Source organism: Budorcas taxicolor, chromosome 10 (genome assembly GCF_023091745.1).
Source record: "Budorcas taxicolor isolate Tak-1 chromosome 10, Takin1.1, whole genome shotgun sequence".
Taxonomy (NCBI): Eukaryota; Metazoa; Chordata; class Mammalia; order Artiodactyla; family Bovidae; genus Budorcas; species Budorcas taxicolor.
The window spans coordinates 56,453,092-56,474,165 of record NC_068919.1 but is presented as its reverse complement, the minus strand read 5'-3'; the positions used below and the strand labels follow the sequence as shown (position 1 = coordinate 56,474,165).

The window sequence follows — 21,074 nt, the reverse complement described above, 5'->3', positions numbered from 1 at the left end:
AATAAACTTTAAAGCAGTTAGATCTCAAACTTTTTCACAGTTCCATTTTTACAATGAGAGAGTTAACAGAGAAAGAGGTTAAAAGCATTCCTTCCAGGGTACCCCTTACAATTACATGAGCACATCTGGTATCACCTGAGAGGTGGTGAGCCACCTGCCTGCCTCTAAGGATCTCCACTATCCCATCATTGAGCCCCAAACACACCAGCAGAGACTCATTTCTTTAGTTTTCAAATTCTTTGGACCGCATCAGGAAATAATATGTCAACACATGTAAACTTTAGCTGAAAGTTCAAAAAAATTGGAACGTGGATGTTGTTTTTCTACCTTTTTCAATTGTCTTGGTAAGAGTCTTCACTTGATCTTGTAACTTTTTGATCACTCTTTCCTTCATGTCTAACTCTTCTTCAAGATCCTACAAAAGTCGAAAGAAAGAGGACGTTAGCTCAGAAGCATCTTAATTCTACTATTCGGTAAGAACTTTGCTGAGCTATAATTCACATACCACACAATCCACCCACTCAGCGTACACTCATGATTTTCAGTATAGTCAGTTGTGCAACCATCACCACCATCTGATTCCAGAATATTTTCATCACATTAAAATCAAACATATAACTTTTAGCTGGCACCCCTTTGCCCTCCTATTCCTTCCCAGCCCTGGACAACCACTAATCTACCTACTGTCTCTACATATTCGCCTATTCTAGATATTTAATATAAATTAAATCATAGAATATGTGGCCTTTCGTGTCTGGCTTCTTTCATTTGGAATAATGCTTTCCAGGTTTATCTGTGCTGCAGCAGGTATCAGTACTTCATTGTTCTTTTGGCTGTGGGATCTTAGTTTCCTCCAAGCAGTGAAAGCACTGAGTCCTGACCACTGGCTGCTGCTGCTGCTGCTGCTAAGTCGCTTCAGTTGTGTCCAACTCTGTGCGACCCCATAGACGGCAGCCCACCAGGCTCCCCCGTCCCTGGGGTTCTCCAGGCAAGAACACTGGAGTGGGTTGCCATTTCCTTCTCCAATGCATAAAAGTGAAAAGTGAAAGTGAAGTCGCTCAGTCGTGTCTGACTCTTCACGACCCAGTGGACTGCAGCCCACCAGGCTCCTCCATCTATGGGATTTTCCAGGCAAGAGTGCTGGAATGTGGTGCCATCGCCTTCTCTGCCTGACCACTGGACCACCGGGGAATTCCCAGTACTTCACTCCTTTTTTTTTTTAACTGAATACTACACTATCCTATTGTATGGATATACCACATTTCTCTTGATCTAATTTTTCCTTGATAAAGCCATGCCCATCGTAGAGAGTTTAAAATTTTTCACACGCAGGTGTGAAAATGCGCTCTCTTGATGTCAGAAGCTGAAGGCAGAGAGGCTTCAGAGATTTGGGTCCCGGCTTTGCCTCTCCTTCCTGATAAAGGGGGTGGCCCTGCCTATGCTGAATTTGGCTCAAGAACCAGAAGAGTCTTGGACACCTATAAATATTTCCTATAAAGGGCAGAGAGTATTCAGGTTCTTCCTGAACTCCAAGGGCTTTGACACAGAAAGGATTCAGGCTTCCCTGATCCAGCAGTTCCCACCTTGCAGTCAGTCCCTGCAGCCATGGGCCTTCTGGGGACTCTCAGAGCCCAGCGAAGTTGTGCTGTTTCTACTCATGGCTACCTCTCCCTACTATAGTCATGTCCCTGGCTAAACATGTTAGGAGCTTTATCTGGCCTCACATGTGGGAGTGTGGGTACAGTTTCTTCCCTCCTATTTGAGCCTATTTTACAATACATCTAATAATTAAAGTCACCCATCAATCCAGAACCTGAAGAAATCACTGTTTACATTTTGATTTATTTCATTTTTTTCCCTCCTAATATGGCGTATATCCATTTTATAAAATTGGGTCATACTGCTTGTAAAGTTTTAAATTCTGTTTCTCATTATAGTGCAGATATTTCCCCCATCATTAATAATATACCAACCTGTCTTCTGATATACAATAATTTAATCTACCCACTACAGCTGGGCATCCTTTCTTTTTTGCTGTGTCTAATACTATGCTGACCATTCTAGATGAAAATCCTTGTCCACATATTTGATTATCTACTTAGGACAGAATCTCAGAAGTTGAATCACTAAGTCAAAGGGAATGCACTTTCAGAGGTTCCTGATATTTGCCTCCAAATTGCCCCTAAGAAAGCTCACACCAATTTTTATCCCCTGAAATCATGTGTGGCTGTGCGTACTTCAGGGTGTTCTCACCAGCACCATGAGATCTCCATTATTTGCAAATCACCTAGCTTTAATTTGCTATTTCTTTGATAAACAGAAGATTGGTTAAACTTTTCTTTCCAATTTTAAATAAATGATTTTCTTTGATTCAGAGGATCATGTAGTGGGCTGAACAGTGTCTCCTTGAAATTCATATCCATTTTGATGGATATGTACACACTGCTATATTTAAAATGGATAACCAACAGGACCTACTGAATAGCCCAGGGAACTCTGCTCAATGTTGTGTGGCAGCTTACCTGGGAGGGGGATTTGGGGGAGAATTAATATACATATATATATGGCGGAGTCCCTTCAGAGTTCACCTGAAACTATCACAAAATTGTTAACTGGCTATACTCCAATATAAAATAAAAAGTTAAAAACCCTTCATATCCACTTAGAACCCCAGAATGTGACCTTACTGGAAATAGGGTCTCTGCAGTTGCAATTAAACCAAGGATCAATGTGAGGTCACACTTGGTCAGGATGGGTCCTAAATTCAATAAGACTATCCTTAATGGTGTGACTTGAGAAACCTATTCTCTGAGAAAGACGTACCCCTCTCAAAAAAGATGGTCATCACCCAAGTGATGACCTGGATCATCTGACTAGAATGTATTATTTCCTATTAAATGTTAAACTCTCTGCATTCCTCTTTTTATATATATAACTACCCTTTTAAGTTAAGTTCTGACACTGCAAAATGTGATTTTACCCTATCATGTTTTTCTTGTGAGACAGGAAACAGGGCGGGCCTGACGAGGAGGAGCAGAGCCAGTAGACACGTGCAGCTGACCACTGCCTGGGGGAGCCCTTACCTGGTCATGGTCTTGGAGGCTGCCAGGCCAGGGAGGCGCCTGAGAGCATCTACCTCCCAGGAAACCACTCCATCTGCTGCTCTGGCACTGCTCATCCTTGTGGGTCTCACACACCAATACAATTTCAGAATTTCTGGGAGCTAACAGAGTTGCCAAATGCCATTTTGACAGGGGCATTTATAACTGGATGAATACTTTCACAGTTTAAAAAGTTAGCCACCTACTATTGTGATCATTTCATAGAAGAACACTTTGACTCTGAAAATTATGGGAAGAGTGTTTCCCCAGAAGCAAGCAGAGGTCTTGGATGGGGTAAGCTTTGTTCAGAGAAGGTCACATATCAGCCTGGCATCCTCAACATGCTCCAGGCAAGGGTGTTGTCATCTCAAACAAGCACTGCCCATGGGACAATGCTCAGGACCTTCCACTGGTCCTCTCTCAGCCTGCGTAAATCCCCTAGCTCCCCTGCAGTGGCCGTAAGCTCAGAGGCCATCTGTCTTTTGAGAAAAGGAAACACACTGCTCTGGTGAGAGGTGGATGCTACTCATTAGATGTTTGGGGTGGCCTGTCCCCCCTTTCAGTGATACCTGCACACAGGCAGTTATTTATCAACAGGTTAGAAAACTTCTCACCCTCTTCTCCATAGTGAGACGAGATGCTTCCTGCTGGAAACTACTCTTGACTTCATTTTCAGTTTCAAATTGTTTCCTCAAGTGCTCACCGGCCTCCTGAATTTCTTGAATCTTATCCATCAGCTTCTCTTTCTCTTTGGTATGTATTTCATTTTGGGCTTCTACAGTCCTGAGGAAAGGATTAGGAAGTTTTGGTATCAGTTTGACCATCATGAAAAATCAGTGGAAAAATAGTTTGGCCAACTTAAGTGTAAAACAAATTGTACCTGAATAGGGGAGTACTCACAGTGGGGGGAAGAGACCAGGGTTAGTGGGGTATAGAAGTCCACAGCTGCTTCAGTCTCTTAACCTGATAAAAAGTTCTCATCCTCACCCACCCACACCCCTTGATGGCTCCCATAAGACATCCATACCCATTCATACCGTTATGACCAAAAGCCCAGTCATTATCTCCTTTGTGAAAAGCCTGCGTTCAGATACTCAAAAATCCAGGGATCAGAGAGAGAAGAAAAGGGAACCCATCCAGAGTACCAAAACGGTGCCCACCACTTTCCTACACCTGGCTCCGACCCTCCCAGTGAAGAAATTCTCTCTGGGATGTAGCGTGTCTATTTATTTTTCTTGAAATTAAGTATCCTGACGATTTTTAAATTGGAATGGAACCTAAATGCCAAGTTTGACATCTATTCCTCTGATGATAAATAATAATATGAGAGTCGATTTTAATCTGATTAGGATAACCAAATGATTGTGAATAAAATTCACAGTAAAGAAGTCAGGGTAACTGACTTTTCAAAAGATTATAAAATTTTCCAAAATATTTTTACCATACAAAAGCACAATCTAATCTAAGCTATAAAAATATTATTTGATAGGAGCAACGTTATGTGGTATGGAAAAACACTAGGATATAAAATGGTACCTTATTAATGAAGGTAAAGCTCTAAAATTACAATTCTAACTTGAGTTACATACAAATAATTAAATCTAGATTTTTATTATGAAAGAATTGAACTAAAATAAAGCTTTAAACATGTTTTAAACTTATGATCCAGTGATTCTATGAATGTTTGTCAACTTCTCCGTGATGGAAAAGTCAGCAGGAAATGCATAATCTTTCTATATTTCTAATAGAGAGGAAAGAACCCACACACTCTGTGTCTGTACATGAATATGACTGAGGGAATTCACCACTCTGATTGACTGGAAGAAGTTCAGTGATTAGTGGAAGTAAATTACACAGGTAAGAATCTTGGGACAAAAGACACAGAGAAAATTGAGGGTTTGGGCAAATGCCTCACTCACCTTCGCACCTTTGTGTATTTGTCAATACTCAGTGTGCGTTTTAAATGAATTAAAACACCACTATCTGATTATTCTTTTATCTGCTTCTCCAGAGAAATGGTTAAAATTTCTATTAAAATAATTTTTAATAGAAAAAAATTTACACAAAGTTTCTCAACAAGCTGGCCACAAAACATTTTTCTCACAAGGTTCCACCAGGTGCTCTGTTGGTCAGGATGTAATTTGGGGGGGGGGGTGGTTATCAAATGAAGATTCTCTATCAAAATGGATTTTAAGCCTCACCCTAAGTGGCCTGCTGAGAGAAACACTGTTCTCTCTCTTATGGTATTATTTTATCAGTTTTTTGAAGATATAATTTATGCATATGGCATAATGTTCTAAGAGCATAAAAGGGTACACAGTAAAAAGCAAGTCTCCATCTTCTGGGCACCAGCCACCCAGTTACCCTTCCTGCAGGTAACCAATGTTTCATTTCTTGTACATTATCCCAGAGGAGGGTGTGTGTGTGTACACAAATATTTATTTTTACACTTGAAGTCTAACAAATCATATACCTTAAGAGTATCTTGCTTTTGTGGCTTAATAACCTTCTTTGGTATCTCCCACAACTTCAGAAAAGCAAAGCATTACACGAGTGTGGGCTTGAGGTACATGCAGGTTGACACTTACTTTCTCTGTGTTCCTTCTTCTTCTTGATTGTGATTCAACTGATTTGATAATTCTTCTAGTTTCCCTAAGACAAGAAGAGCTATCAGTCCTTTGGGGGGAGCCATACAACTGCATTCTGATTTGGGTTTGATCATATTTTCAGTTATCAGGGGTTCTAAAATGCACCCAGCTAGAGATTACGTTTCATTTGGTCTGAACAATGTTTAAAAACTTCTTAAGCCATTATTTTAAAATTGTGATTTTTCACATAAAACCCTGGATTTCCATTTTTTCTTTAAAAATAGGAATATCAAGCAACACTGGAGCCCGAGATCTTAGTTGGCAAAGTCAACAGGGCTTCCTTGGAGGCAGCTGCTGCCTTCAAATGCCTATGAATCTTACTGTACTCTCCACACATCCCACTTTCATATTTGTCACCTGTCTAAGTCCATGGAGAATCAGTTTGACAATGACCTTTTGGTCATTTCCTGGATACAGGAAACCATTTTCTTTTTAAAAAAAACTTTCAATTTTATATTGGAGTAAAGCCAATTAACAACGTTGTGACAGTTTCAGGTGGACAGCAAAGGGACTCAGCCATACATATACATGTATCCTTTCTCCCCCAAACTCCCCTCCCATCCAGGATGCCATGTAACATTGAGCAGAGTTCCATGTGCTGTACAGGAGGTCCTTGTTGTTCACTCATTTTAAATACAGCACTGTGCACATGTCATCCCCAACTCCCTAACCACCTCTTCCCCCAACAGGAAACCATTTTCTAAAAGCAGGTTCATGAGGGTTCCAGTTACCTTTCATGGTTTCAGTTTGTTCATTCAGGCGGATTTCAAGATCTCGCTTCTGTTTTTCCAGTTCTGAAATTTGTTGTTTAAAGTCTGGGATCATCTTCAGAGAAGAATTGGAAATATTAGAATATGAAACACTTTGATGTATGAACTTTAAAATCCCAGAGCTGCTCAGAAGCAAACTAAACTGCCTAGATCTTTAACCCCATGGAACATATGCCTAGATCTTTAACCCCATGGAACATACGTCTAGTATAGTTATGTAAGACAGCTAGCCAAGGTATTAGACTGGATGAAATCACGTTTTTTACCTCAAGACCTAGACACAAATACCAGCATGCTCACAGTGTGTGGTTCTCACCCAGCTGCACCCTCCGCATCCCCGAGGGCCCCTGGAGGGGTACCATCTGCGAGGACTTATGGGAATTCTCTGCTGAGCTGAGGGAGGGATGATGGGAGGAATGACAACCAGTCTCTTTGGTTCAGAGACATCATCTCCTCATCTAGAAATAGGAGAATCATCTCAAGGAGATGTGCCCTGTGAATTCCAGGCCACGCATTGCTTTCTTATCAGAGGTCTAGAATGATCCAATAAGTTTCATTATTCTCTGTCCTTGTCTAACTGTATGCTGTTTAAATGTCCACCATTTCCACTTGTAGTCAGGTGAAAGTGAAAGTCGCTCAGTCATGTCCGACTTTTTGCGACCCCAAGCACTGTACAGTCCATGGAATTCTCCAGGCCAGAATACTGGAGTAGATAGCCTTTCCCTTCTCCAGAGGATCTTCCCAACCCAGAGATCTAACCTAGGTCTCCCACATTCCAGGCATATTCTTTACCAGCTGAGCATAGTCAGGTAAGGAGAGGTTTTTTAAAAATTGTACATGTTTATGAAAACACCTGTGCCTCTGAAGTCAAGATGAAAAATACTTGTTTGATTCTGCAATCGGATCTCACTGCAAATTCCTCATTAAAGTTTCAGCCAAGGAATAAATAAAAACGAGCAGGTCCTTAACTAACACATCTGCTGTGCCCAGGATCATTTCTCCTCACCTGCTGACACATCCCTGAGATTTCCTAATACTCCCAGGCTAGGCAGAGGAGGAAAAGCCAGTAAAGAAGTTGAGAAGGAGCAACCAGTGAGGTGGGATAAGAAACCCAGGAGAGCATGGTGTCCTGGAAGCCAAGAGAACAATAAAGAGGAAGAGGGAGTGATTAAAAACATTACCAAATGCTGCAGAGAGATTAAGACGAGGGTTAGAGGGAGGGACACACCGTAGCACGGGGTGGCCACAAACAGGAGGTGAGTGGAGATACCACAGCCAGATGGCATGGAGAAGTATGGCCAAGTCCCCCAGAGAAATGGGGCAGTGACTGCAGGGAGTATGGGGTTAAGAAAGGCATGTTTTTGATAATTAGATTCCTAAGGCATTTCTTCATACCAGTAGATAAAAGTGAGAAGGAAGAATTAGACAAATGCAGTGGAGAAGAGCAGGCATCATGGAAGAAGGAAGTTGTTGAAACAGTGAGATGAAGAGCTAGAAGAGGGCAACTGACTTTCTACATGCAAGCCCCTCTCAAGAGGTACCTTTTTATCTTTATGCTTTTTGTGACTTTCCAAGGGGTTAGGGCTAGATTTAACATATATAAATTTAAAAGCACACACAAATCACAGAACTCAGACTCATCCTATGGTAAACACTTTCAAAATGCTTTCCAGGCTGGTGTAATTTTATAGTTTTATCTTCTGAACCAGTTATTTCACTCCTGGAAAATGTAATTTGTTTTCCCGCTGAGACACTGAACTTTACTTCACTGAAGCATAATATCTCTAGAATAAAGGCTGAGATCATACCATGTTTTCTGACGTTAGCCTGGTAACTTCATGACGGATACTTTCATTGATGTCATTCTCTTCTCTAAATAATTTCTGCAGGTGGTTGATTTCCTGACTTAGATGCACCACTTTGAAGTTCAGAGCTTCAATCTCCTTTTCATAGCAATCCTTCTGGGACTGGAAATGGTTCTCCAAAACGCTGTGGGAAGAATGGTCAAGAAGTTAACCACATGGTCTTTATCCTGATGACGACTCTCAGCAGTTATGAAAACCCACAATCAGAGCCAGGTGCTAAGCACATAAAGTTTACCTGCGTACAAAAGGTTACAGGCTATGGAATTAGTAATGTATAATCACAAACTCCAGCTATGTGATGTTATGTAGTGTTAACATGTAGTGGGTGATAAAACATTTTTAGACATTATTAAAATTATGTTTCTACTCTAATAATTAAAAATACGCTCTGTTTGATGCAACGATGATAAAGAAACATGTCACCATACATTTTTCAAAACTCATAGTATGTACAACATCAAGAGTAAACCTTAGTGTAAACTACTGACTCTGGGTGATAATGGTGTGTCAGTATAGGTTCATCGGTTCTAACAGATGTGCCCTCCAGTGACACATGTTGATGATGACTGTGTATAGGGGTAGGAGGTATATGAGGAATCTCTGCACTTTCTGTGAACCTGAAACTGCTCTAAAAATAGTTTATTAATTTTTACGAAAGCAAACATCTTAAACACATCTATATATCTAGGAAAGTGAAAGTGAGAGTTGGACCATAAAGAAGGCTGGTGGTGAAGTCACTAAGTTGTGTTGTACTCTACCGATCCCATGGACTGTAGCCTGCCAGGCTTCTCTGACCATGGGCTTCTCCAGGGAAGAATACTGGAGTGTGTGGCCCTTGCCTTCTCCAGGGGATCTTTCCAACCCAGGCATTGAACTCGGGTCTCCTGCACTGCAGAAGGCTGAGTGCTGAAGAATTGATGCTTTTGAATTGTGGTGCTGAGAAGACTCTTGAGAGTCCCTTGGAGATCAAACCAGTTAATCCTAAAGGAAATCAACCCTGGATATTCATTGGAAGATGGATGCTGAAGCTGAGGCTCCAATACTTTGGCCACCTGATGCGAAGAGCTGACTCACTGGAAAAGACCCTGATGCTGGGAAAATTTGAGGGCAGAAGAGGGTGACATAGGTTGAAATGGTTGGATGGCATCACCCACTCAATGGACATGAGTTTGAGCAAACTCCGGGAGACAGTGAAGGATAGGAAAGCCTGGCATGCTGTAGTCCACAGGGTCACAAAGAGTCAGATATGACTTGTAACTAAACAATAACAACAATATATCTATAGCAACACTGGCTAACTTGTTTGCTATAATCAGTTTTCATTGTATAGGTTATGTGTTTTACTACTTGGCCAGTTATCCCACAAAGAGATTGTTCTTCATTATTACACTAATTGCATGGTCCTCGAAGATATCATCCCAGCGATTATTAGACCATTCTGTAAGGAATTTACCTTGTCTATCAAATCTATGAAAGGTAAATTTTTTACTTTGCAATAGTATTTTGTTTCTGAAAAATCCTGAGGGAAATTTCTCACCGTGTTGCTTTCTTTAGTCCTTCGTAAGCAAACCAAAGTTCTCCATCCTCATTTAAATGTTCCAAATCTTCCAGAGAGAGCCTGAAACATGAGGAGGGTGAGAGAATCATTTCTCTCATGTGTTATGTATTTCTAAATACTTGTTCACGCAAAAATGATTACCTGCTTCTTACATCTTCAATGTCATAGCTCTCAAGAAGTTGTCTGGTGATCTCTGACATCTTTTCTGAGGGGAAAAGGCAGAACTGGAATAAATTACATTTTTGCATAATTTCTATTTTCCCATTTCCTTTTTTAGGGCCCAGCTGTCTAGCCCTACAGACACTCTAGCTAACCATCTCATCAACTAACTTACTAGCTATCCAACCAACCAACCATGAAGCCAACCAACTATTCAACCTTCCATATACCCAACCAACGAGCCTCAGGCCAAAGGACACACTGCCTGAGTGGAGACACCTGTGGTGCATTCAGCCTGCCCGCCATGGACTCAGTGACTCATATTTTCATTACCTCTCATTTCCCTTTTCTGGGACTGCACATGTTTTTCCACATCTATCTTCTGTGTCTGAAGTAACTCTATCTCCTTTTCAAACTCAGAGATCGTCTGAATCCCAGCAATGACAGAACCATGTGAAGAAAAAACAGCTGTCACAATTTACAGCAGACAAAGGGAACACTATTACTGTATATTTATCTATGCAAGTTGTCCTCACTGCAATTTCTCAGTTAAAATCTTGTTAAACCATCACTGCTCATAAAGTTTGGCCATAAAGTATTGTTTAACTATCTAAGCTACTGTTATTCTCACATGTACTTGGTAGTATCAATAGAGTTAGCCCCCCTACTATATAAAGGGAAAAAGTAACCCCTTACTACTTGGGGTGGGGAGGGGAGGTGAGGGAGCTGAGAGAAGTCCAGGCACAAGGGCCAAGTTCTCTCTCACTGTATGATGAAATCTTGCACATAAAAAAGTGGGCAAAGTCATCAGCTATTTAGGGTTTAGGCTCTAGCTAGGCTTAGATGGGACCTAGTGGCAGGACCAGGGTGTGCCCTGGGTCTGTGGGAGTTGGGAGTGAGGGCATGACCTGAGTCCAGGAGGGGGATGAGGCTGCTTGTGGGGAGGAGGCTGCATTCTGCCTGTATTCACCTGTGAGCTCAGGTTTGTACTTGTGTAGATGTGGGAGCTGTACAGAGATGAATAACCCCTCCTGGATATTTTTTTCTGTTCTTGTGACAGTTGTCATATCAGTGTGTATTTAAAAAAAAAACTATCAATACTGGTGAATTTTTGTGTGGCCATTTAAATTTTTTTAATTTTGCATTATTTAGTCATTGAGCTCAGTCATGTCCAACAGACTTTCACAACATCTTTAAAAATTGATTGCTATTTCTTTGTATCATTAAACACAAAAGCTTTTAAATTACTTTTCCTTAAAATGTACTTATAAACAGAGCTGAATATTCACCTTGCCTTAAAAATGGGGAGGGATGTGCTTTAAAATTCAAGCATTTAACAGAAAACATAGTCAAAGTATTTTTAGTTTAATATGACTCAATTTTTAGGTACAATTTTCAGAGATGAGCTGGAACTGATGTAAGGCCAGACATTTATATATATGATCTCCCTAAATTGATGGTAATTCTTAAGAAGGCTTATCAATTAAGATTAAGTTTGGCTAATATAAAAATGAGATGTGCCCTTTTTTGTTACTGATTAAAACACAGAGATAGAAAATCCAAGACTGAGAGAATGGCCCCAGGTAATTTCCAGCTCAATTACTCCACTATCTCTTTCAGCAGCTCCTGTTCTTGAGGTTCAAAATATCTGCTGGAACCCCAGTCTCTGACCCACATTCCAGGTGGCAGATAGAGAAATGGAAGTGGAAGAGAAAAGGGTATACACCTTATCTTTGAAAGTAAGCACCTCCCAGAAGCATCACTTAACAATGGAACCCTTCCATTTATGTTACCAATTCATGGAGTTATAACTAGTGACAAAGGATGGTGGGGATTGAAACAGGAAAGCCATGGGTCTAGATCGCTATTATTATTTTTAATTAAAAAACAAGGAGAAAATATAGGTATAGACTATAACCTGCAGCTTCTGTTACTGAAGTGTGGTGTAACAGTGTTTGGGACAGATAAAATTTTGCCTGTGAAACTGAAAAAAAAACCAGTCATCAAAACTGGTAAATTTTTGTGTAGCCACTTAAAACATTTTTTATTTTACATTGTCGAATCATTAAGCTCAGTCATGTCCAACTCTTTGTGACCCTAAGGACCATAGCCCACCATGCTCTTCTGTCCATGAAATTCTCCAGGCAGGAATACTGGAGTGGCTTATCATGCCCTTCACCAGGCGATCTTCTCGACCCAGGGATTGAACCTGGGTCTCCCGCATTGCAGACAGATTCCTTACCATCTGAGCCACCAGGCAAGCCCATTTTGTATTGGGGTATAGCCAATTAACAATGTTGTGATAGTTTCAGGTGAACAGCAAAGGGACTCAGCCATACGCACACTTGTATCCATGCTCCCCCCGAACTCCCCTCGCATCTCTGGATATCTTCTCAGTTAGCCTAAGTGTTTAAAGGTTATACAGCTCTTGTTTCCACAGTGGGTGAAAAAGGAGATCAAGTTGGCATGTTTTGATCATTTTACATATATGACCTCACCCTTGTAACATGCCTATGAAGTGAGTAGAATGACTAGAAAACTGAAGATGCAAAAGGGTTACATGGATTGTTCAGGGTCACATGGTGAGCTGCCAGGACCTAGGACTATCCATCCTCAAGCTCCACTCTCTGTATTGTTAAAGTAAATGTTCCAAGTCATATCTGTATTTACCTATTGTTGTTTAGTTGCTCGGTCATGTCCAACTCTTTGCAACCCATGGACTGTAGCCCACCAGGCTCCTCTGTCCACGGGATTTTCCAGGCAAGAATACTAGAGTGGGTTGCTTCTCAAAGGGATCTTCCAGACCCAGTGATTGAACCTGCATCTCTTGCATTGGCAGGCAGATTCTTTACCAATGAGCCACCAGGGAAGGCCTTATTTAGGTACAGGTGTTTACCTATAGGCTTATTATAACAGGTATAAATGATGATAATGGGTTTGTTTTCTTTGAAAATCAGACTAATCCCCTTCATATACCACACTGAAGAGTTCAGATCATAGTTTTAGCCACCAGAGAGGAAGTGAGTGGCCAACATTGGTGCCTCACCCCAAGGGCAGCCACGTAACCTCATGAGATACAAAGTGAGCCAGATGATGTGACTCCCAGATTGACATCAGTCTTATCTGGCTGCTAAGGATGAAGGGCTCACAGGTATATTGTGGTCCTTCTGGATTCCACAGTCCAATCTACTATTTTAAACAATAGGAAATCAGAGCCCAGAGAATATGGGCAGTTCTGCTAAGAAATTCAGGTATGAGTCCATGACATATCTTCTAAACTATGCATGGCTATTCCATGATGATTACAGATGATATTTGTGTAATTGTAACAATTATTCTACTAACATGTGTTTCACATATCTAGTGGAAGCTTAAAATTTTTCCAATCTCACTAAAATGGTTTGCATTGAAAAATGGAGGGAGAAACAAGTTTAGATGTTTTTAGCTGATCCTACTCCAATCCCAAAGAAAGGCAATACCAAAGAATGCTCAAACTACCACACAATTCCACTCATCTCACACGCTAGTAAAGTAGTGCTTAAAATTCTCCAAACAGGCTTCAGCAATACATGAACCATGAACTTCCAGATGTTCAAGCTGGTTTTAGAAAAGGCAGAGGAACCAGAGATCAAACTGCCAACATGCAATGGATCATCAAAAAAGGAAGAGAGTTCCAGAAAAACATCTATTTCTGCTTTATTGACGATGCCAAAGCCTTTGACTGTGTGGGTCACAATAAACTATGGAAAATTCTGAAAGAGATGGGAATACCAGACCACCTGACCTGCCTCTTGAGAAACCTGAATGCAGGTCAGGAAGCAACAGTTAGAACTGGACATGGAACAATAGACTGGTTCCAAATAGGAAAAGGAGTACGTCAAGGCTGTATATTGTCACCCTGCTTATTTAACTTCTATGCAGAGTACATCATGGGAAACGCTGGACTGGAAGAAGCACAAGCTGGAATCAAGATTGCCAGGAGAAATATCAATCACCTCAGATATGCAGATGACACCACCCTTATGGCAGAAAGTGAAGAGGAACTCAAAAGCCTCTTGATGAAAGTGAAAGAGGAGAGTGAAAAAGTTGGCTTAAAGCTCAACATTCAGAAAACGAAGATCATGGCATCTGGTGCCATCACTTTATGGGAAATAGATGGGGAAACAGTGGAAACAGTGTCAGACTTTATCTTTTGGGGCTCCAAAATCACTGCAGATGGTGACTGCAGCCATGAAATTAAAAGACGCTTACTCCTTGGAAGAAAAGTTATGACCAACCTAGATAGCATATTCAAAAGCAGAGACATTACTTTGCCGACTAAGGTCTGTCTAGTCAAGGCTATGGTTTTTCCAGTGGTCATGTATGGATGTGAGAGTTGGACTGTGAAGAAAGCTGAGTGCCGAAGAATTGATGCTTTTGAACTGTGGTGTTGGGGAAGACTCTTGAAAGTCCCTTAGACTGCAAGGAGATCCAACCAGTCCATCCTAAAGGAGATCAGCCCTGGGTGTTCTTTGGAAGGAATGATGCTAAAGCTGAAACTCCAGTACTTGGCCACCTCATGCGAAGAGTTGACTCATTGGAAAAGACTCTGATGCTGGGAGGGACTGGGAGCAGAAGGAAAAGGGGATGACAGAGGATGAGATGGCTGGATGGCATCACTGACTCAATGGTCCTGAGTCTGAGTGAACTCCGGGAGATGGTGATGGACAGGGAGGCCTGGCGTGCTGCGATTCATGGGGTCGCAAAGAGTCAGACACAACTGAGCGACTGAACTGAACTGAACTGAGGAGACGTGAAGCTGCTCTCTCTAGTGCAGGTCAGACAAATCAGCCAAGAGCTCGTGGATGAGCAAGGAGTCCTACCTTTGCCTGCTTGCTCAGCCGGGCCACTTCCCCTTTCAGGCCATCAGAGGTGACCCGCTCTTCCTCGAGCTGACGCTGCAGTTGTATCTGCTCATCCTTGAGAGCTTTAATTTCTTCTTTCAAAGACCGGATCTGCTTCTCATAATCTTGTGTTTTCAGTTCAAAACTTTTTTCAAGAAGTCTAAGCATCAAAAGAAAAATTTGAACCATTTCTAAGGTCTTTACCCTTAATTAGAACTACACATCATTTTGGAAATAAGAGGAGACTCAGAAAGGAAGAGCCAAGTGAAGACCTATTGTGAGGATGGTGGCATTATTTTTATAAGACTGTTTTTATGTCCCCTTAGGTTAAGGCAGCTTCTTACATCTTCAGAATCAGAGAAGTGTGGCTCTATAGTGATCATACACAGGGAACACAGGAGAGGGAGGCTGAACTTAAAGACTCCATGGTTGTTGGGGTACTATAGCCCCCAAGCCACCCTGGTTCCATGTGGCCCCCTAAAGGGACCACTTCACTCAGCAAAGACCTTGGCACATTCTGCCAAGTCCTGTCTCCTGCCTAGAATCAAGGATCCTGGAACAGCTTGGCTTAGTCCTAAACAGGTTAATATGGACATTTAATAAGGAAAAGGGTCCAGCTTACCAAACATTTTAGAATAAACTGCAGCAAATCCAGATACCCCAAAGGCCACAGAAAGCCAGTTCCTTGTAAGAAGACTGCGCAATTAAATACAGGGTAAGTGCCCAAGAAAATAACCCCAGACAGATACAGAACCTAGACCAGCCCCACATAGCCCACAGGGGCCCAGTCAGAATTGAAGCTGTCCAAGGAGCTCTGTGAGTTTATTATATCATCTTCCCACCTGCTGGGCTGTCAACTCAGTCCCTTTTATGACTTGCTTTTATAGTACAATGGGGAAAATCCCGAGGAAAAGAGTCATATTCCCAATAGGATTTTGTTTCTTTTCTTCTTATAGATATTAAACATTTAAACTTTGTTTTCAGATTAAAAAAAAACACACACAAAACAAAAACTACAGTGCTCCTAAGAGTCCAGGAAAATATATTTGAAGAAGCAAATTGCAACCAGAAATCTTATGTAAAGAGAATCTTAAGACTTGTAGTCTAAGACTTGTAAGCTGACCGGGAGTGTGCCCACTGACTGTGGGACCCTTGAGCCTCTAGTGGGTTGTGATGGGAAAAGTTTTTCCCAGTCAGCTGACCAGGGACCACACTGAGCTGTGGGAGAATGCTGAAGAGGACTGTAAAGAGCTCAGGCTGGCTCAGGCTGGCTCTCTAGCCCCTGCTTGAAATGATCGCTCCTAAGTGGCCTCAGATGACCAGGAGATGCCAAGAGCTGAGCTCCTCTCTGCTAAAGCTAAGAATTAATGGAAAAACAGACTTTTCAAAGTCTGTTAACTAGCCCTTTTTAAAAGTTAACTAGCCCTATTTAAAAACTGATGTAAATATGATCCAGCAATTCCACTCCTAGGTATATATGCAAAGAAAAAGAAAACACTATTTTAAGAGAATACATGCACTCCAATGTTCATAGTAGCACTATTTATAATAGTCAAGTTATGGAAGCCATCTAAGGGTCCATCAACAGATGAATGCATAAAGAAGATGTACATATATACAATGGAACTCTGCTGCTAAGTCGCTTCAGTCGTGTCCGACTCTGTGCGACCCCATGGACGCCAGCCCACCAGGCTCCCCCGTCCCTGGGATTCTCCAAGCAAGAACACTGGAGTGGGTTGCCATTTCCTTCTCCAATGCATGAAAGTGAAAAGTGAAAGTGAAGTCGCTCAGTCGTGTCTGACTCTTAGCGACCCCGTGGACTGCAGCCCATCAGGCTCCTCTGTCCATGGGATTTTCCAGGCGAGAGTATTGGAGTGGGGTGCCACTGCCTTCTTCACAATGGAATGCTACTCAGGCATAAAAAAGAAAAATTTCCATTTGCAACAACATGGATGAAACTGAGGGATCTTATGCTTAATGAAATAAGTCAGACAGAAAAGGACACTGTGTTTTATAGGTGGAACATTAAAAAAAAAATGAATATAGCAAAGCAAACAGACTCATAAAAAACAAACCAGTGGTTACCAGTGGGGAGAGGGAAGGTGGAGAAGCAAGAAAGGGGAAGGAGATTAAAAGGTACAGACTACTTACAGACTACTGTGTATGATATAAATAAGCTACTAGGATATATTGCATAACACAGGGAATATAGCTAACATTTTATAATAACTACAAATGGAGCATAATATATAAAAATTTTGAACCACTATGTCGTACACCTGAAGCTTAAATAGTATTATAAATCAACTACACATCAAAAGGACTTCCCTGGTGGCTCATACAGTAAAGAATGTGCCTGCAACATAGAAGAGCTGGGTTTGATCCCTGGGTTGGGAAGATCCCCTGGAGAAGGGAATGGCTACCCACTCCAGTATTCTTGCCTAGAAAATTCCTTGAATAGAGGAGCCTGGCAGGCTGCAGCCCAAAGCATTGCAAAGAGTTGGACAGTACTTAGCCACTTTCACATATGCACACACATACATCAAAAGAAAAAAAATTGATGTAGGATCATGAAACACTTTATGTATACATTAACTCTTGGAGTTCTTCAGTGACACTCTCTCCCCTGACTTCTCGGCATCCTGGCCCCCTCATCCAGACCCAGGTTCTTCTGCTAACTAACTTCACAGGAAAGTTGTATATACTGCCACCAAGACAACACTGTGCCATCTAGCCTCCAACAGAGATGCCAAGAATGTTCCATCTCTTCCCAGCACTCTGCCATGCAGCCCTATCTGGAGATCTGAAGACCTGTGAATTAACTCCTAAAGAGAGAGCAGCACAGACTGGAGCCTTTAGATCTTAGCAAAGCGTTTGTTGAGACAGGAAATATGGGGCTGGTACAGTTCAAGGTTATGGGGACCTGTCTTTTTAACTAATTTTATTGGAGTATAGTTGATTTACAATGTTCTGCTAGTTTCTGCTGTACAACAAAGTGCACCAGTTACACAGATCTACTCTCTTTCAAATTCTACTCCCATATAGATCATTATAGAGCACTGAGTTCCCTGTGCCATACAGTAGGTCCTTGTTAGTTATCTATTTTAGACACAGTAGTGAGTATATGTCAATCCCAATCTCCTGATTTATCCCTTTCCCCCTTGGTAACTGTAAATTTGTTTTCTAAAATCTGTGACTCTGTTTCATAAATAAGGTCACCTGTATCATTCTTTTAGATTCCTCATGAACGCATTCTCATATGCTATTTGTCTTTGTCTGACTCCACTCAGTATGACAATCTTTAGGCCCATGTCACTGCAAATGGCATTATTTTGTTTTTATTTGTACATATATATATATGCACACCTTAAAGAAGGTGTCCACTCCTCTGTTGATGAACATTTAGTTTGCCTCCATGTCCTGGCTGTTGTAAGCAGTGCTGCTATGAACGTTGGGGTGCATATAATATTTTGAATTATGGTTTTCTGTAGATATATGCCCAGGAATGGGATTTCTGGATTATATGGTAGCTCTAATTTTAGTTAAGGAACCTCCACACTGTCTTCCATAATGGCTACACTAATTTTTATTCCCACCAACAGTGTAGAGGGTTCCCTTTTCTCCACACCTTCTAGCATTTATCGTTTGTAGATATTTTGATGATGGCCATTCTGAACGGTGTGAGGTGATACCTCATTGTAGTTTTGATTTGCATCTCTCTAATAATTAGTGATATTGAGCATCTTTTCATGTGTCTCTTGGTCTTCTGTATGTCTTATTTGGAGAAATGTCTATTCAGATCTTCCATCCATTTTTTTTGATTGGGTTGCTTTTTTTATGTTGAGCTACATGAGCTATTAGACCTGCCTTAACTTTTGTGAGGTAAGTTACATGCCTTACTGTCTGGGACAAGAGTCAAGTTTACAGATACAATGTGAGGGTGGGGGGCAAAGAAGGACGGTTTATTTAAGAGGCAATAATTTTCATCCTTGGACTTGAAAGCTGAAAAAGGTGGCAGTCTCTGAACTTCTGTCTTGGTAATAAAGAGAAAGCAAGATATCCCCAGTGGTCCACTGTGCCCATAACTCCAGAACCTGTGCAGTGTCTGAAATGTGCACCCTTGAGGAGGTAGCTCTCACAAAGCTGTCTCTCACTTCCTAAAAATATCCACACTGTGCTCTCCTGTGTCTATGATCTGCAACCTGCAAGCTGAGAAGCAAATTAGAAAACAGCAGAGAGAAGGAAGCAGTGGCTTTAAAGCAAATGAGATTTCATACACTCTTTGTTGTTCTTCTTTTTGTACATCATCAAAGAGCTGCTTGGTGAGGTTATCCATTTTTTCTGTGAAAAGAGAATGAATGCTCTTTGAAATAGGTGTGAAAAGCAATGCCTCGATTGTTTCATGCCACATTTAAGAAAGTAAGAATGTAAGAACAATCAGGTGGTATTTATTATTAATGGGACTTAAGATGAGAGTGTAATTGTCATCTTTTATAAATTAGAATTCTGCAATTAGAATCTGAATTGGACAAGTACAGACAGACAAGCTAGGCTGCGGATGGCTGCTCCACACGCCAAAGGAAACTGACACTGCTGGTCCCAAGGGTCTGCACCTGACAGCCCAGGGCTGACGTGGCTCAGTGCTAAGGAGGCATCTTTGTTCAGGGCCAGGACTGAGTACCACTTACACTGGGTAACTTGGCCAGAGCTAAAATTTGACCGCAAATCCTTGGCAAGCCACAAACATTATCCCAGCATTGCCCTGACAATGCACGAGGATGACTATAAAATTTTTAAAAAATGAGATTCTGGATGATCCCTGTTACCACCACCCACAGTCATCACTCCCTCCCCATCTTCTGATAGAACAGCTCCAGGCTTACGGCCCACCCAGCTGTACTTTGCAAATGGCCCAGGAGATTCTGAGGCACAGACAGGGACTATTGTGCTCTGATAAAAGTTGGAAACAAGCCAGGTGAACCTGCAGGGTACAGTTGCCACAATTTAAATACAGCTATTCTCTGTGGAGGGAAAGTTTTCTCATTACACCACATCCTTCCGGTTCAGCCTGGAACGAGATTCCCGCCCAGCGCCTGTTTCCTGAAGGACTAGGCTTGTGACCCGGTGAATGTGCATCGGGCCACCTTGGGCTTTACCTTTCAACTCTTCAGTCTTCTCTTGAAGCTTCAGCTGTATTTGTTCTTTCTGTATTTCCAATTCTGAATTATGCTTCTGAAGCTTTGCCAGTTTCTAGCAAAGGGAAGGGGAAAAATGGTTTTTTGAAAACCTTGCTTTGAGCTTCATCACCATTGCCTGCATATTTTTAAATTAGTTATTTTTCGGTCTCAGCACCCATCCATAGGTAACAGCTGGCAGCAGCCCACTGTGAGACGCTGTGTTTAGCTCCACATGCAAGGGCTCCATGTGACTTCAATAGACACTAGTTCCCAGCCTCATCCAACAAGGGCTGAAATCAAGGAGAAAGAACCAAATCCAAGGTCTTCCCAAAGTCAAGGCAACTCCTCTGTCTTTTTATTGGCTAAAAATACCCAGGGTATTAACACAATAATACATTTAATGTAGGAAATTTATGATATAAAGTGGATTCACATTTCGAGAGTCTTATGACTCAGGAAGGATGTATGATCACAGTAGTTCTCCAGTAAAGTATCTGCTGGGCTGGCAGCTGGGGGCCCCTGGGTGCTGATGGCTGGTGACTGGCAGTGTGGGAGATGCCAGCCTCTGTGTTGGTGCAGCCGGGCACCTGGTCATGGGAAGGGCAGAGGGATGCCCGAGGACTCCAAGCTGTCACCACTCTGGGTGTTGTGGGACTTTAGAAGGTGCAGAATGGATAGTAATAAATACTGGGCTTGAAAATATCAGCTCACACTTTCGCAGGGCTATATGCGTCACTTGGCTAAACTATTTCACCTGACAATTTTATCCTCACAGTAATTCTGTTAGTCCCTTTTTGTTATTCCCATCTTCCATATGAGGAAACTAAAATTCAGAGAGGGTAAGCGACTTGTCCAAGTTTCCCAGACGAAGAAGATCTAAACCTAGGACATCGGTTTTTACATCTACTGCTCT

The 21,074-nt window shown here is 41.7% G+C and overlaps 1 protein-coding gene across 1 annotated transcript in view; it reads right to left on the bottom strand.

The window, feature by feature from the left end:
• The window catches only part of MYO5C (myosin VC), a 116,538-nt gene that overhangs the window by 25,943 nt on the left and 69,521 nt on the right, over window positions 1-21,074 (bottom strand). The window contains exons 23-33 of the mRNA XM_052646544.1: window positions 20,141-20,234; window positions 19,262-19,325; window positions 14,964-15,144; window positions 10,435-10,528; window positions 10,084-10,147; window positions 9,922-10,002; window positions 8,328-8,508; window positions 6,481-6,574; window positions 5,690-5,753; window positions 3,716-3,884; window positions 328-415 (exon numbers count right to left, since the gene is read on the bottom strand). Coding sequence (XP_052502504.1) covers window positions 328-415; window positions 3,716-3,884; window positions 5,690-5,753; window positions 6,481-6,574; window positions 8,328-8,508; window positions 9,922-10,002; window positions 10,084-10,147; window positions 10,435-10,528; window positions 14,964-15,144; window positions 19,262-19,325; window positions 20,141-20,234 — 1,174 coding nt within the window. The remainder of the gene's footprint in view (window positions 1-327; window positions 416-3,715; window positions 3,885-5,689; window positions 5,754-6,480; window positions 6,575-8,327; window positions 8,509-9,921; window positions 10,003-10,083; window positions 10,148-10,434; window positions 10,529-14,963; window positions 15,145-19,261; window positions 19,326-20,140; window positions 20,235-21,074) is intronic.